Source organism: Erpetoichthys calabaricus, chromosome 16, assembly GCF_900747795.2.
Source record: "Erpetoichthys calabaricus chromosome 16, fErpCal1.3, whole genome shotgun sequence".
NCBI classification, from domain to species: Eukaryota; Metazoa; Chordata; class Cladistia; order Polypteriformes; family Polypteridae; genus Erpetoichthys; species Erpetoichthys calabaricus.
The window spans coordinates 61,047,687-61,061,595 of NC_041409.2; the positions used below are offsets into that span (position 1 = coordinate 61,047,687).

Here is a 13,909-nt window from a genome sequence, read left to right on the forward strand (position 1 = left end):
GTATCTTTGTACAAAATAATTACAATTTTACACATTCAGTTTTCTTTACTATAAATTCCCATTTTTTGTTTTCAGTTTTTATGGGAAATTTGTTGAATCAGCGTTACTGCTTTGGGGGGGGGGGGGGGGGGGGGGGACAGGAGGAGGGAAGGAAGGAAAAAAAAAACAAAACAAAAAAAACACATTAGCTCTTTTATAGTGGTAATAAAAAAAAATATATTTTTATATAGATATTTATGTATAAAAAAAAGCAAACTCCATATCATTTCACTACCACTTCTTATGAGGTAGTTCATTTTTGAAGGATCCTGACCCAACTTCCTGCTATCAGAAAAAAAAAAAATAAATTAAAAAATAAAAACCGTTGAATGATTGTTCCCTTCATTATCAACAACAGTGATTTTCAAATACACAGTATCACATTTGACAAAGTCAACCACTTGCCCCTAAGCCCCCCCAACCATGCCCCCCCCCCCCACCTCCCCATACAACAACTTATCTATAAAAGTGAAGCAGGACTAGAACATGAGATATAAAGGCCAGTGTGAAACACACATCTGTGCGAGTCCTTATATAGTAAATATATAACCTCACACATACAGTCTTCCATGCACACGCACACCCTACAAATGGAATACAAAAAATGGCGGATCATTGATTATATGTAACAATAGCTTGCAAAATTGGTTTAACTGAACAAAGGGTAGAAGTACGGTTTAAATTCTCATAAAAACTTCCTTAACAAACATACATAAATAAAAAGGAATGACATTAAAAAAAGTGAATTGACTTAAGTTAGTAAATTCAAATATACACAGCGATTCCTTAAATATATACACATATATATATATATTTACACACACACATACATACTTGCACGCGCACACACACACACACTGGACCCCCCCACCCCCCCGCCCTTTGTTCTGTGATGAGGAAGGCAGTCGCTAGAGAAACTGTAAACCTCAAGGCACTTTGCTACAAGCATAAATACTGCGAGTTCTAGTCAGGAATAGCTCTTTTTGCTTTAAGAAAAAGAAATCAAAGGTCACTTTTGCTTCAAAAATGCAGTCTCCACTGTGGTCAGACTTCCAACAGGCACCCCACCATAAATAAGGCAAATCCAGTTAAAAGACAGTAAATACACAAAGTGCAACAAAACTGCTCTGAAGCTCTGAGGAGGTTTCAAGCTGCTATATATTTAATAAAAATATATATATTTATATATATATATATATGTATCTGTAAACAAAAATTGCAGGTTTAGTCTATACCGCAGGTTTCACGGCCCCTCTTTTCCGTTAGGATACATTGCGACATGAGGGGGAGGAAAAAAAAAAAAAAAAAAAAAAAAATTTCACACTTTACCTCAGCCTGTGAAAAATAAAAATAAAGGATGACCCCCTCATGGCCTCATCAACTAGTACAAATAAAAACAGACACTGAAGACTTGGATGGGGTACAGCAGTGAGCGGGCATGTCGGAAGTCCTCGAAGAACGGAGGCCATCTGCGGTGGGGCCTTCTTTTTCTTTTCTTTATATAAACAATTTTAGTAGGCACAGAGAAAGTTTGTGTCCCCCCCCCCCCATTTTTAACCCCCTTTCATACATAAATGTCTTTTACGTTGTCATTGACAGCTGCATTTACATTTTTACATCTATTGTCCTTGGAGCCGTAGGTGGTCCGATGGGGCTGCTTGACTGGGCTGCTGCTCGCAGTGTTCACCCCGTCCCCCTTTGACGGCAAAAAAGTCTTAGTGCATTTGTAGGGGGGGCACTTGTCAACCTGCACGCCCCCCAGCTGCTCCCCCTCTTCCTCCTCCTCCTCCTCGTCACCCTCTCCATCACAAGTTCTGTTCAGAGGGGACATGAGCTTTTTACATTCATGCTGAATGTCTAGGTTACTGCATGGCCCATCAAGTTGGTTCCTAATGGGATTCAATGCCGCCAATTGGTTGTTTGGACCCTCCTCCATCACTGGCGGCCTTCTATTCCTCTTTCTCCGTTTTCTGATCCACCAGATGCAGATTGCGATACAGAAGATGCACAGAATGCTGAAGACCACACAGAGTGCAGAAACCAAGTAATCTGGAAACAGGAAGACAAGAAAATGAAGGAAATGCCACAGGCCTGAGAACACAAATGACATTTAGGCTGCTAGATGTGTTCAGGTAAGCTATGGTCCAGCTCGATTTCTACAATACAAGGTGGTGTAAGAGCTTCCACCAAAACCCAAGCCAAGCATTGGGACTGCAGGAAAATTTGTGGCAGATAAATCCTCTACACCTTGGAAATGAAAATATTTGCAAGGCCCATCAGCTTAACAACTTGACCCTGGTACATGGTTAGATGCGTCCATAGAGACTTGAAATGCAGAATCACAGAGAAAGGCCATGGACACACAATTCTCATCAATGGCCCAAAAGGACAGCAGAAAACAAAGAGCTTTAAAAACAAGCCCCTTACTTGTTGAAGTCCCTTGGACCTGCGTCTCCACCTTCACCTCCACGATAGCCAGCATGACGGTGCTGTTTGGTCTTTTGGACAAGTTGTTGATGATGGTACTTGCGGCATCCTGAATGAGTGTGGGATCTTGCTCCTCGCTCTCAAAGGACTTGGGGTAAGCAAACACAAAGACAAGGGTCACGTTCAGCTTGTGTGGATACAAAACGCCAAACCACAAAATTTTTCCTTGGCGGCAATAAATAATAGACCTGATCTCAGGGTTGTCATGATAAGACAAACAGAGGTGCCACAAAATTGAGAAGCACACTTTGGTTTACTACAAGTTGGATACTTCGGAAAAAGTCCCACCACAAGAGTTAGCTCAAGACGACTTACTATGGCAACTTCAATGGCGTTCTCATTTGAGTGGGAGAGGTTACACAACATCAGCAGTGACTTCTCTGTAGCGAGCATCCTAGTTTCTGGCAGATATCGTAACTCTGTGCAGATGCCTTCCACAGTGGTGCCCTGTTTAAGACACAAAGGTCAACTATAGCAGTCCGGCCAGTGCTTGTCCTCAGCAGGCCCAGTGAGATATGAAGGAAGGCTTACCTGCGGAACCTTTTCCTTGTTGAAGATCAAAGTGATTCGTGCACAACTGTTGTCCAAGTAGCCAGTATTTGTGCGGCACTTTGTGTTTACGACATGAAAGGGGTCTGGAGCACTGCAGACACCCCAGTCATGGCACGGTGCAGAGAAGCAAACAGGAGCTGGTGACTCGAGGCATTCCTGACCCATGGGACACAACTGACTATCCTGTCCAGCTCGGAGGCGTAAAAGGCACGGCTTTCTCCCGCAGAGAACCTGGAGATGAATGCATGGAGGGAACATACTGAGGAAAAGAAAGGCACAAATGAAGGGTCACAAAGCTGCCCACACTTGTGCTTAAACCACTTTATGTTCACTTATCAAAATAATTGTGGTGGTTAAGAGTTTGGTGGGGACCAACAGGTTAAGAAATCGGCGACTGCTTTAAAAAAGTGTCTGGGCTCAGATTTAAACAACCAAGCTTTGGACTTCCATACAAATAAGCTTTCCAGTTTTTCAGGACCATGAAGCCTTCAAAGAGAGAGAGAGAGAGAGAGGAAAAAATAAATAAGTAAAAAGTATCAAGGCTTGCACCTCCTTCAGTCACCTGGACGGGAGAAACTGGGCACAGTCGTCCAGTGGTGAGACACCCTAAGTCTGCCTTCCTGCCTCTTCACGAATAAATCCAGTGACGCATGTCCAATTGCAGGCACAAACCTCAGTAACCACAGCGGCAGCAGTCTGAGGCGCCTTGTGAACAAGCCAAGGTGGGGGCCTACTATTTATCTGGCAGACGCCTTCACCCAAGGCGGTCTACAAGATTAGGATACATTTTAATTGTTAATATTTTTTGACATATGAAGTACAAGGTGGGGTGGGGGGGTTAAGTGATTGGCACAGGGTCACACAGACAGCTGGAAATAGGATTACAGCCACCACACCACAGTGCCAGCACAATATATAGGCTCCTTTGACTAGGAATTAAAACGCAGCTCTTCTACGTGGCAAGGGAGAATTAAACCACAAAACCACCAGTTCTAAATGGCCACTTGGCGGTACCTGAAAAATGGCTAGCAGTATCTGCAAGCCATTAGCTTTTTTCATATCGGTGCCAAGGCAGCACACACACACTTGTTCGTTATTTCATAAGGAGGGGCCCCTGATTTATCTCAAGCTCAGTAACTAATAAATACACACTTTGTAAAGCTGGCCAAAGCTGTCATAACCACCTTGGCACTCGGTCTTGTATGAACATGCCATCTATTCAGATCTTTTGTTTAACCCTTCAACGAGGGAAACCCACCCCCCAGAACACTCACACTCAAAGATTAAATTGTTTGGCTAACACTGTGGTGTCAACCACCGACAGAAATGGCACCCAAGCCAAGGTGATAATGGCTTTGTGTAAGGAGGTGACACAATGTTCTACAGAGCACTTCTCTGCCCTTAGTCAGAAGCAGAAGGCTATGATCAAGGCCTGGCCACAAAACATGTTCATTAACAGCGTTGACAACAGTACCAGTAAGTGACATCCTATTCTCATTGCCAGTGGACGACGACCCCCCCCCCCCCCCCCAAACTATAGCTCCACTACAGGGGAGTTGTGCAAGTACTACGAAAAGTCCAGTGCCACCTGCAAGAGGAAAATAAAGGCAGAAAGGCAAATCATAAAAGCAGCCGGCCCAAATAGGAGGAGAAGAGTTGCATGCTCTTTACATTTCCTGAAAGGGCACTACTCACCTTGGTGCAGGCCACATTGCCATTGCCGCACTTGCATGTGTTGCACTCCTGCTCCCACCAGCTACCATGGAGAAAGTGTAACCCAGCATACCAGCATGGCTTTCCCGTTTCAACAACTGCAAGAAAGGAAATTTTGGTCATAAATTTGAAGAGGGTGCGATTGTACTCATGTGTACTTCAGTGGAAATTAAGGTGAAGTGCATTTAAGCATGACCCCAGGAAGCACTACTTTACGAAAGAGTTCTGGGAATCTGAAACAAATTACCGAAACATGTAGTTGAAGCAGAAACCTTGACAACCTTTAAGAAGTGTCTGGATGAGATCATTTGGCAGCTTAGCTTTTTGCTAAACACTTGAGCCTGATGGACTGAATGGTCTCCCCTAGTTTGTCAAATTTCTTATGTTCACACACAAGCAAGGTGCTCTCACACTGTCCCACTCTGGCTGCTAAATGGATAATGAAGTTAAACTGACAAATTTAAATAAATAAAATAGCTTTATGGGTTTTGATGGTAGCAGCACCAATAGTGAAGCAAAAAGCTACTGAGACAATCTGGAAAAGCAAATTTAGTGGTTAGGAAAGAGAACTGTATCAGATTAAGTTGTATAGCTCTTTTTAAACTTTAGGTCACAAATTATTGCTCCATAATAAAATGTAATGTCTACATTGTCACTACTTGACCATTAGTGTTGACAAGGTCTAAAATTGAATACGTTTGTCCAAAGAAACACACACACACACACACACACACACACACACACACTTCAAGTAAATAAAACTCTGCTGGCCTGTTCATAGCCACAGGATCTAACCTTCTTGGCATCGAGGACCTGCTCTCCCAGGAGGACAGATGCATCTGAATCCATTTATTTCATCAATACAAGTGGCTCCTGTGCCACATGGTGAAGACTGACACTCATCAATATCTGGTAAAAACAGAAAAAAAAACTCATTTATTGAAACCAATGCGGCATGGTGGTGCAGTGGGTAGCACTGCTGCCTCGCAGTTGGGAGACCTGGGGACCCGGGTTCGCTTCCCGGGTCCTCCCTGTGTGGAGTTTGCATGTTCTCCCCGTGTCTGTGTGGGTTTCCTCCGGGCGCTCCGGTTTCCTCCCACAGTCCAAAGACATGCAGCTTAGGTGGATTGGCGATTCTAAATTGGCCCTAGTGTGTGCTTGGTGTGTGGGTGTGTTTGTGTGTGTCCTGCGGTGGGCTGGCACCCTGCCCGGGATTGGTTCCTGCCTTGTACCCTGTGTTGGCTGGGATTGGCTCCAGCAGACCCCCCGTGACCCTGTGTTCGGATTCAGCGGGTTGGAAAATGGATGGATGGATGGATGGATTGAAACCAACCTCAAAAGTTTTTGTGAAGCTCGGGCAAAACCACCTGCCGCACTGGTTCCTTAACTGGAAATGAAGAAGAACCCCCATTGAAGAGCATACTCATTCACATATTCTGGTATAATTTAGAAACACCAGTTAACTAAATACCGTATTTTTTGCACCATAAGACGCACTTTTTTTTACCCCAAAAGAAGGTTGGAAATGTCTGTGCGTCTTATGGAGCGAATATTGCGTCACAGACCATGATGTGTATTACCTGACAAAAGTCGACATCCAGGGGTAGAGGGCGACAAAACTCACTGTTACGTTACAGGCATTCCCTCTGTGCTTGGAGGAATGTTAGACTCATTGACTCGGCATCTAATCCTTGCGTGTGCGTGAGTTGTGAAATGTAAACAAATGTAAACAATGGCAAGATGGCATCGACATCTCACGAGGGAGCGAAGCGAGTGCAGAAAACAAATGTTTTGCGCATTATCACTGAGTCGGACTTTTGTTGAGAGTGATCAGGAGATCGAACAAGAGAGTGAGGAACTGGCATCAGCTGATCGGGACACAAGCCGATACCGCCCCAGCTGAGCGCATTCGTGCACCTATGGCAAGGTTCGTGTGGGAGGATTACCTAGACATTTATCTGTGGGAGCCAAACTGGCTACCGGATTTCACAAGACAGTATGGCTTGCTGTTGGACTCGACAGATTACCAGCCGCTGGACTACTTCAGGCTGTTCTTTCCTGAAGCTGCCTTTCAGCTACTGTCAGACAAGACAAACAGGTATGCAGAGCAATTTTTTGAATCAAGGGCTGTGATTGCACCACATTCTCGTTTTTCAAACTGGAAACCCACAACAAAAAACACGAGATGAAGGGCTTTGTGGCATTACAAATATAGATGGGACTAGACTGGCGATATAACTTCAGGAAGCATTGGTCCAAACGTGCTTTGTCCCCTGGTGGCTTTGGACAGGTTATGCCGCGTGATGATAGGTACGTGCTCCTGCAAAGTGATTGTGAGCAACTGAGCTTCATAAATTCTGACACTAGCGATGAGGAGTTCTTGGGGTTTCCATAAAACTAGAAGAGTGCTTGAACCTTAAAGTCTCTCCTTATTTGTTAATGACAGTGATGATGTTTCTTAATACCGCTGTTGAATTTACATGGTTGAAATATTATTCTGCTATATTTTATTAAACGGTGTATTAGTACACCATTTGGTTCAGAATATTTTTCTTCTCGTTTTCCTCCTCTAAACCTAGGTGCGTCTACTGGTCAGGTGCGTCTTATGGTGCAAAAAATGCGGAATGTACATTTTTGTGTTGTTGGAAGGAAACCCATGCAGTACCACAAATCGTATCAAGCTGGGATTTAAAGTCAGTGTCCTGGAGGTGCGAGGCAGCAGTGCTAACCACTGAGACAACCTTATTGACAACAAGCAAGTTTCACTCGGATGCTTCCTCCAATCCCCTGGACCATTTAAAAAAAAAAGCCACACACACTCTTCACATACCACCTTTCAAATGAAGGATAATAAATAAGTTTGCTTTGTAAACTTATGTACTGCAGAATACCTTCCATTGCAGCTCATTGTTTGCTTGTGTTATAGTTTTATATTATATATATATATATATATAATTTTTATTTATTTATTTTTAAATCAGAGCACCATGGAAGGTATCCTCTGTTATTCTGCAAGTGTGGTATACTAACCATACTGCTGCCAATCAGATATTTCTACATCGCGGTGGTGAAAGCAGCCCAGGGGGTCATTAGGACTGAACTGCCAAAACCTGGATGATGGGTACACTCACTGACTACGTAAGGCAGCTTGCATCGCCAAAAACCCAATACACCCTGGGCACTGTATGATGTTTGCTCCTTTGCCATCTGGCAGAGAGAGTACATCCTATATACGTAATATGCTGTCAGTGTGGTGTTGTGGCTGGTGGCCATCCACACTTCCACTCTATGCTCCCAAAATCATAAAGAACTTTGAATGTGCCTCATAATTCATCATCTTTCTTTCCAATGCTGTTAAGGATTGCTTAATGTGCATTTTATAGCGGAATAAGACCACAGAGTTTTATTATTTATTGTTATATTGGATTATATGCATTTTAGATTTATATTTCTTCTATATTTAGTATTTTATAACTATTTTATTTTGTATTGGAGTGTCTTCAATTTAGTATATTGTGTTTTACATTTTATTATTCTTTTAAAGGTCTGTTGTTGCATATTTTTGCACTATAATGCATTCGATGAAAATGTATCTATCTAAAAATAAATGAAGATGTGAAACTGCTGCACATCTCTAAGCACTTCATCAAACATGATGCATCTTTCTTCAACTGAGCCTAATGTAAGCCAATTACAAGTGGCTAACCACAAGGTAACTAAACCCACATTGCCAGGGGTCAAGCTTCACATTTCACCCTGTAACTAATGGGCTGTTTTTTGCTCAAATACTTTTTTTGGGTAAAAATTGTACACTTTGCACCTATGAACATTTCAGACCAGCTGGTCAACGTGATAACTTACTGATTCTACAGTCAGGGCCAGCAAATCCTGGAGCGCATTCACATCGAAACCAGTTTATGCCATCCACACAGATGCCACCATTGTAACTGCAAACAGAGAAGTGATTTCCGTTAGAAAGAGTGAAAGAGACACTGGCAATGTCTGCTAGCAAGTAAGAGCAACTGGATCACCGCTTGAAGGAGGTAGTACTATCATGATGACCACATCTCACACCAAGTCATTACATGTGTCCAAAGTGGACAGGGTGAAGATCAACTACACCCAACAGAGAGCGAACAGAACAGACTACTAGCAATTTAGGAGGAGGGGGTCCACTAAGCACATCACAGCTCTGATCCACAAAAATACACAAATGACTCTTAAGGATACATTTCAGGCATCTGCATTTCTAAATGACACTCGATACTTGACTTGAGCAGAGGCCATTCGTTTCTACAAATACAGCTGCATACCTACAGATATCTGCTCGCTCTCACATCAGAGTCAGCCACTACAAGCAGAAGGCTGCTTCTAAAATAAAGGTAATAAAGCTGTCCCAGATCTATTTTAAGGCAAAAACAACCAAAACACACACGTCGCTGTATTACAGAAGAAGCAACTTACCAAGGGTATGGATTGCAGTCATTGGTGTCTAGAAAAGAAAAGTGGAGAGTGATGTGAGTAGGGTGTAAAACAAAGGCAATCTAGACCATCATGGACAGTGGGGTTCAATGCAAATTTGAGAAAACAACAACTGCACCAATTAAAAAGAGCCTTAAGATGACAGTTAGAGGGTGTGTGCTGGGCCGTACTTTAGTGACTTGACAGCAGCAACATATTTACTCCTCTTGTTGCCTCATATCCTAAAAAAAGGTGGGTGGGAGGGGGTGGAGGGCAGAGATAGATTGCGGCTCCCGTCTCATCATGAATGACTGGTTGGAATAGAGCAGCTTTATATTAATCTCTGGTCACCTCCTTAGAATCAAGTTACCTTAATTGGCTTGAAACACTATTCCCATTTCACAATCTGCCCCTCACCCGTACGACTTAAATCCCTCCTGTAATTTAGTGCTGGTTTAATTACTTCACTGCACGATGAGCAGACAGACTTTAAGGAAAGGGACTCAACCTTCCTAATGTATGCTGTAATACAAATCTCCATTTCATTTTCCTTTTAAGGAGATGACCAAAGTCAAGAGCTCAAAATAAAAATGCATCCTTATCAAAAGTCAAAGGTGCTATGACAAGGGCCCATAAACACACCCTCAAGCAATCCCTGAAACACAATGCTGACTTCACAGCACATGTGGTGACGCATCTGCCTTGGACTATAAAATCACAAAGGGAGCCAATCGGACAGCTGTGCCACTGCTGAAACTGTGCGTTTTCACTGAATGTGACAGCTCAGTTGAGGGCTGGAAGGGAAGCTTTGCAGACAGTTTTCACAGGCTTGACACAAAAATAAGAACACTCCTTATTACTGGTTGGCAACACCAATCAAAAAGGGTGTAGGCATTACTGTATTTACAGTCTTTATGGAGGATGTGTATTTGAAGCATCTCCATCAGGTGATAAGGCAAATAATCGTTGCAGATACTTCAGTGTGACACACATAGGTTCTCCCCATTTTTTGTGGGTTTCTTTCACAGCACCCAAATATGATCAGAACCTCTATAGAATAAAATAAGACGGAACAAAGCTGTGCCAGTGATGGGCTGCTGTCCCATCCATAGCTGGGTTCTCAAGTTGTCTCACTGAGACAGTGATGCTGCACCAGAAACTACAAGCTCACAAAATAAAGTTAAAAAGAAGACTTCATGGTCTAGGCGTACATGCTCTACTGGATTTCTCTTTCTATTGCTCATCATAACACGAAGATCGCAGACACGTTTCCCGTTAAAAGATTTTCATGGCAATACACCATACATTAATTCAGAAGGTCAAAGCAGGAGTCTGCACTTATACTCATGCTGGTAGGCACCACTTTCAGTGGACATATACAACAATCACTGTCTGTAGAGACAAACCCACCATAGAAAGCAGGGTGAAGGTGAGCAAGCAGAAAGCAAAGGGGCCAAAAGGTAAAGACATGTCAAACTGCAAGAAACTGTCAAGGACTAGGAAGGTGGCCACTCAACACTAACAGACTGGATTTATATTATACTTCCTAACTCTAGCATACTGAAGTGTAATAAAAATCCCAAAACTTGAAGCCAAGACAGAAGGGACTCTTACTCTGAGTGCACGTCTGCCCTTCCCATCCTTCTTTGCAAATGCAGGTGAAGTTGTCGCCACCACCAACACACGTTCCATCATTGTGGCAAGGATTGGGCATGCAGCTGTTGTTCTTGGCTAATAAGAAAACAAAATTGGTGACATTTTAAAATAAATTCACAATGATCAATGACTTAAAGTGCTTAGTAAAGATATCTGCAAATTTAAATAAGGTGTACAAATGCCACTGTGAAACTGAAGTTGACAACCATTAACTTAAATAAAGACAGGAGAAAACCTTACCAATGTTACAAGTGCTCCCTCCCCACTCAGGGGGACAAGAGCAGCTGAAGGCATCACCCTCATCATAGCAGGTCCCACCATTGCTGCAAGTGGTAGCATCACACTGATTTTCACCTAAAAACAAGTGGAAGGTACCAGTAAGAGTTATAAAAGGCTCTTTACAGCAGGAAAATGCTACCATGCAAAAATATCCCGAGAGAGAGAGAGAAAACAGCATTTACTCACGAGAATGACAGGTTTTGCCTTTCCAGCCATTCTGACATTCACAATAGAAGCCATTCACCAAATCCAAGCATTTCCCATTGTTCTTGCACGGATTATGGCTGCAGTCATTCACATCTGTTGAGGTTAAACATGTAAGTAAAGGCTTTACGTTTCACACGACTTCACTCAAGAGGCAGTAAAGGCAAGTGTTCACTTACTGAGGTCACATAACACTCCTTCCCACCCATCAGGACAGAAGCACTGAAAGGAGTTGACACCATCGATGCACGTGCCTCCGTTCTTGCAGGGTCTTGAGATGCAGTCATCCACATCTGCAGAAAGTAGACAGAAGGTTAAGAAAAGCAGCAGCAGTAGAATTCGAGACCAGGCACTGTGCCCATCAGTTAAGCTCATTATGGTCACATATGTCTGTTAGCAAGTAGGTCAGCAAGAGAAAACAAGTTGACTCTAATGCGGTAGGCAGCTAGACACATCTACGGCCTGGTTTTACCGCTTCTGACCCTGCTTTTCAAACAACACACACAGTGGTCAAGGAGGAGAGGTTGGGGCACAAACAGCCACCACCCCCCATCAGCCTTCCCTGACTCACATTCCCCAAATGTTGCTCAGGGCACACGTTTGGCTGCTTACTCTCATGACAGTAGGTTCCAGTAAATCCTTTTGCACAAGCACAAGTGAAATTCCCTCCTGGCTGGCTGACGCAGCGTCCATGTGGCCCGCAGACACTAGATAAAATAAGACGTTGTCCATCCTCAGAACCGTTGGTTGTCACCGCTATGGTGCAACTGTCAATGACTACAAGACAGGGAGAGAGGAACATGATGGGAAAAAGGAAGAGGTTAGTTTTGTGTTAGCTGGGAAATGGTTATAAAAATGTCCAAGAATGGCAAAATCTATGGAACAAGCCAGAATGTGAGGAAACATGGCAGAAGGGCAGTAGGAGCATTGCTTCAAAAGGCACCATTTGTGCCTACATTTTATTCTAATTGCAACTTAAGAGTTATGAAAATAAGAGTATCTAAAGAACAGAAATTTAGTTTAAGCACTGATACTTGAACATGGGATTTTGTGTAAGCAAAAACAGACCCAGAAGTCATAAGGCAGTTAATGGATTCAGCAGCAAGTCTGACCTTTGGTTTAAGCAAATGTAACTAAAAATCAATCATTAAATGACCAAATAGAAAACAATGGCTATTAAACATGTATCTATACAATAATAAGTTAACATGATGAGTTAAATGTACAGTTGGATGGAAAAGGAGACTACAGACAGGAAAAGATTTTGTACAGAACAGGGATCACCAAAGACCTAGATGACAAAGAAAAGCAGCTAAAGGCAATGACAACATGTCATACCAGTACAGGATGATTCCTTTCTAAACTACATAGCACTCTATGGGACAAAAGGAAAGATCGTCAACACATGTGGGAGAGAGCTGCATACTTGGGTGGCGGCATGTAATCTCCTCCAAGATGCTACAAAGCAGGCAACTAAACAGGCTGGGGCATCTCATCTCCTAAGAAAGTGATGAACGCAAGAGTGGCTAAAAGACACAAGGGGCCTGACTGAAATATACAGCCATTATGCTCTCCCTCTGACGCTGCAGACAGCTAAGGAGTTGCTTTAGAGCTCTAGCCCTTAAAGACGCCAAAATACAGAGAAAGAGAGGTGGTTGAACAATATTTTCAAATAGGCCATCCCACCCGGTAGAGTTAAGCAAGAGGTGGTGGTTTTATATTCAGTTTTTTTACTTTCCATTTTTTTCCCACCCCAACCTTGTTATTTTGTAATGTATTTTTGCTTGCTTTGTTTAACTTGGTGGACATTCTGAGGAAGGCACCAATAACTCTGGAATAACAAGAAAATGTGCAAGTGTAACAAAAACTTTCTGTATAGTAATGTGTGAGGGATTTGAACCCTCCTACATCCTGAAAATGTGGTGAGCCCTCTAAATTTGAAACGCATCATTATATTCAAAAACAGTGTGTGGGGTTTGGGGGGTTTCATTTTGCATTCCCAACACACTGCCAATAAGCCATCAACACAACCACATTAACGGGAGTGGAAGAGCAAAAGAGAAAGAGCCTGGATTTAAGTGGTGTGAACCAATCAATGGGAAGAAAATCAAAACAAAATCTATCAATAGTCAAAATAACTGTTCAAAATAATAGTTTTTAAAAAATGTAACAATTGTATTTAGTCCGTGCAAGGACTTCCATCACTCTGCCTCCACCCGACTCCTAGCCTAAATCCAGGTATTAGCTGGCGTTTCCCTTCTAAACGTCTTTCAGGCATTCAAGATGTCAGAGTGGCCCTCACCTTCACATGGTGTGTTTTTACAGTGGTCTTTGAACTTGGAGCAGTTTTTCCCTTCATAATCATCTGTGCAGGCACAATAATAGTCCCCTTCAAGTTTCAAGCAGGATGCTCCATTCTTGCAGGGATTTGGGAGGCACCGGTCACGTCTCTCCTGTATCACAAAAAGCCCAACGGTTAGCTTTACAAATTACACACATTTTCTGCATGTACTTTGTG

At 42.8% G+C, this 13,909-nt stretch overlaps 1 protein-coding gene across 3 annotated transcripts in view; it reads right to left on the reverse strand.

Annotated features, from left to right (window-relative positions):
• Window positions 1-1,583: 1,583 nt before the first annotated feature.
• The window catches only part of jag2b (jagged canonical Notch ligand 2b), a 63,778-nt gene continuing 51,452 nt past the window's right edge, over window positions 1,584-13,909 (reverse strand). For 2 of the 3 annotated variants that reach the window (XM_028822261.2, XM_028822264.2), the window contains 14 exons: window positions 13,694-13,844; window positions 12,004-12,168; window positions 11,571-11,684; window positions 11,374-11,487; window positions 11,149-11,262; window positions 10,867-10,983; window positions 9,256-9,283; window positions 8,653-8,738; window positions 5,587-5,700; window positions 4,774-4,889; window positions 3,058-3,309; window positions 2,842-2,973; window positions 2,467-2,614; window positions 1,584-2,088 (listed from right to left, as the gene is read on the reverse strand). In XM_028822261.2, the coding sequence (XP_028678094.1) occupies window positions 1,604-2,088; window positions 2,467-2,614; window positions 2,842-2,973; window positions 3,058-3,309; window positions 4,774-4,889; window positions 5,587-5,700; window positions 8,653-8,738; window positions 9,256-9,283; window positions 10,867-10,983; window positions 11,149-11,262; window positions 11,374-11,487; window positions 11,571-11,684; window positions 12,004-12,168; window positions 13,694-13,844 (2,136 nt within the window). In that variant the 3' untranslated portion in view covers window positions 1,584-1,603. The remainder of the gene's footprint in view (window positions 2,089-2,466; window positions 2,615-2,841; window positions 2,974-3,057; window positions 3,310-4,773; window positions 4,890-5,586; window positions 5,701-8,652; window positions 8,739-9,255; window positions 9,284-10,866; window positions 10,984-11,148; window positions 11,263-11,373; window positions 11,488-11,570; window positions 11,685-12,003; window positions 12,169-13,693; window positions 13,845-13,909) is intronic. The other variant, XM_051919951.1, reaches the window with a different exon arrangement.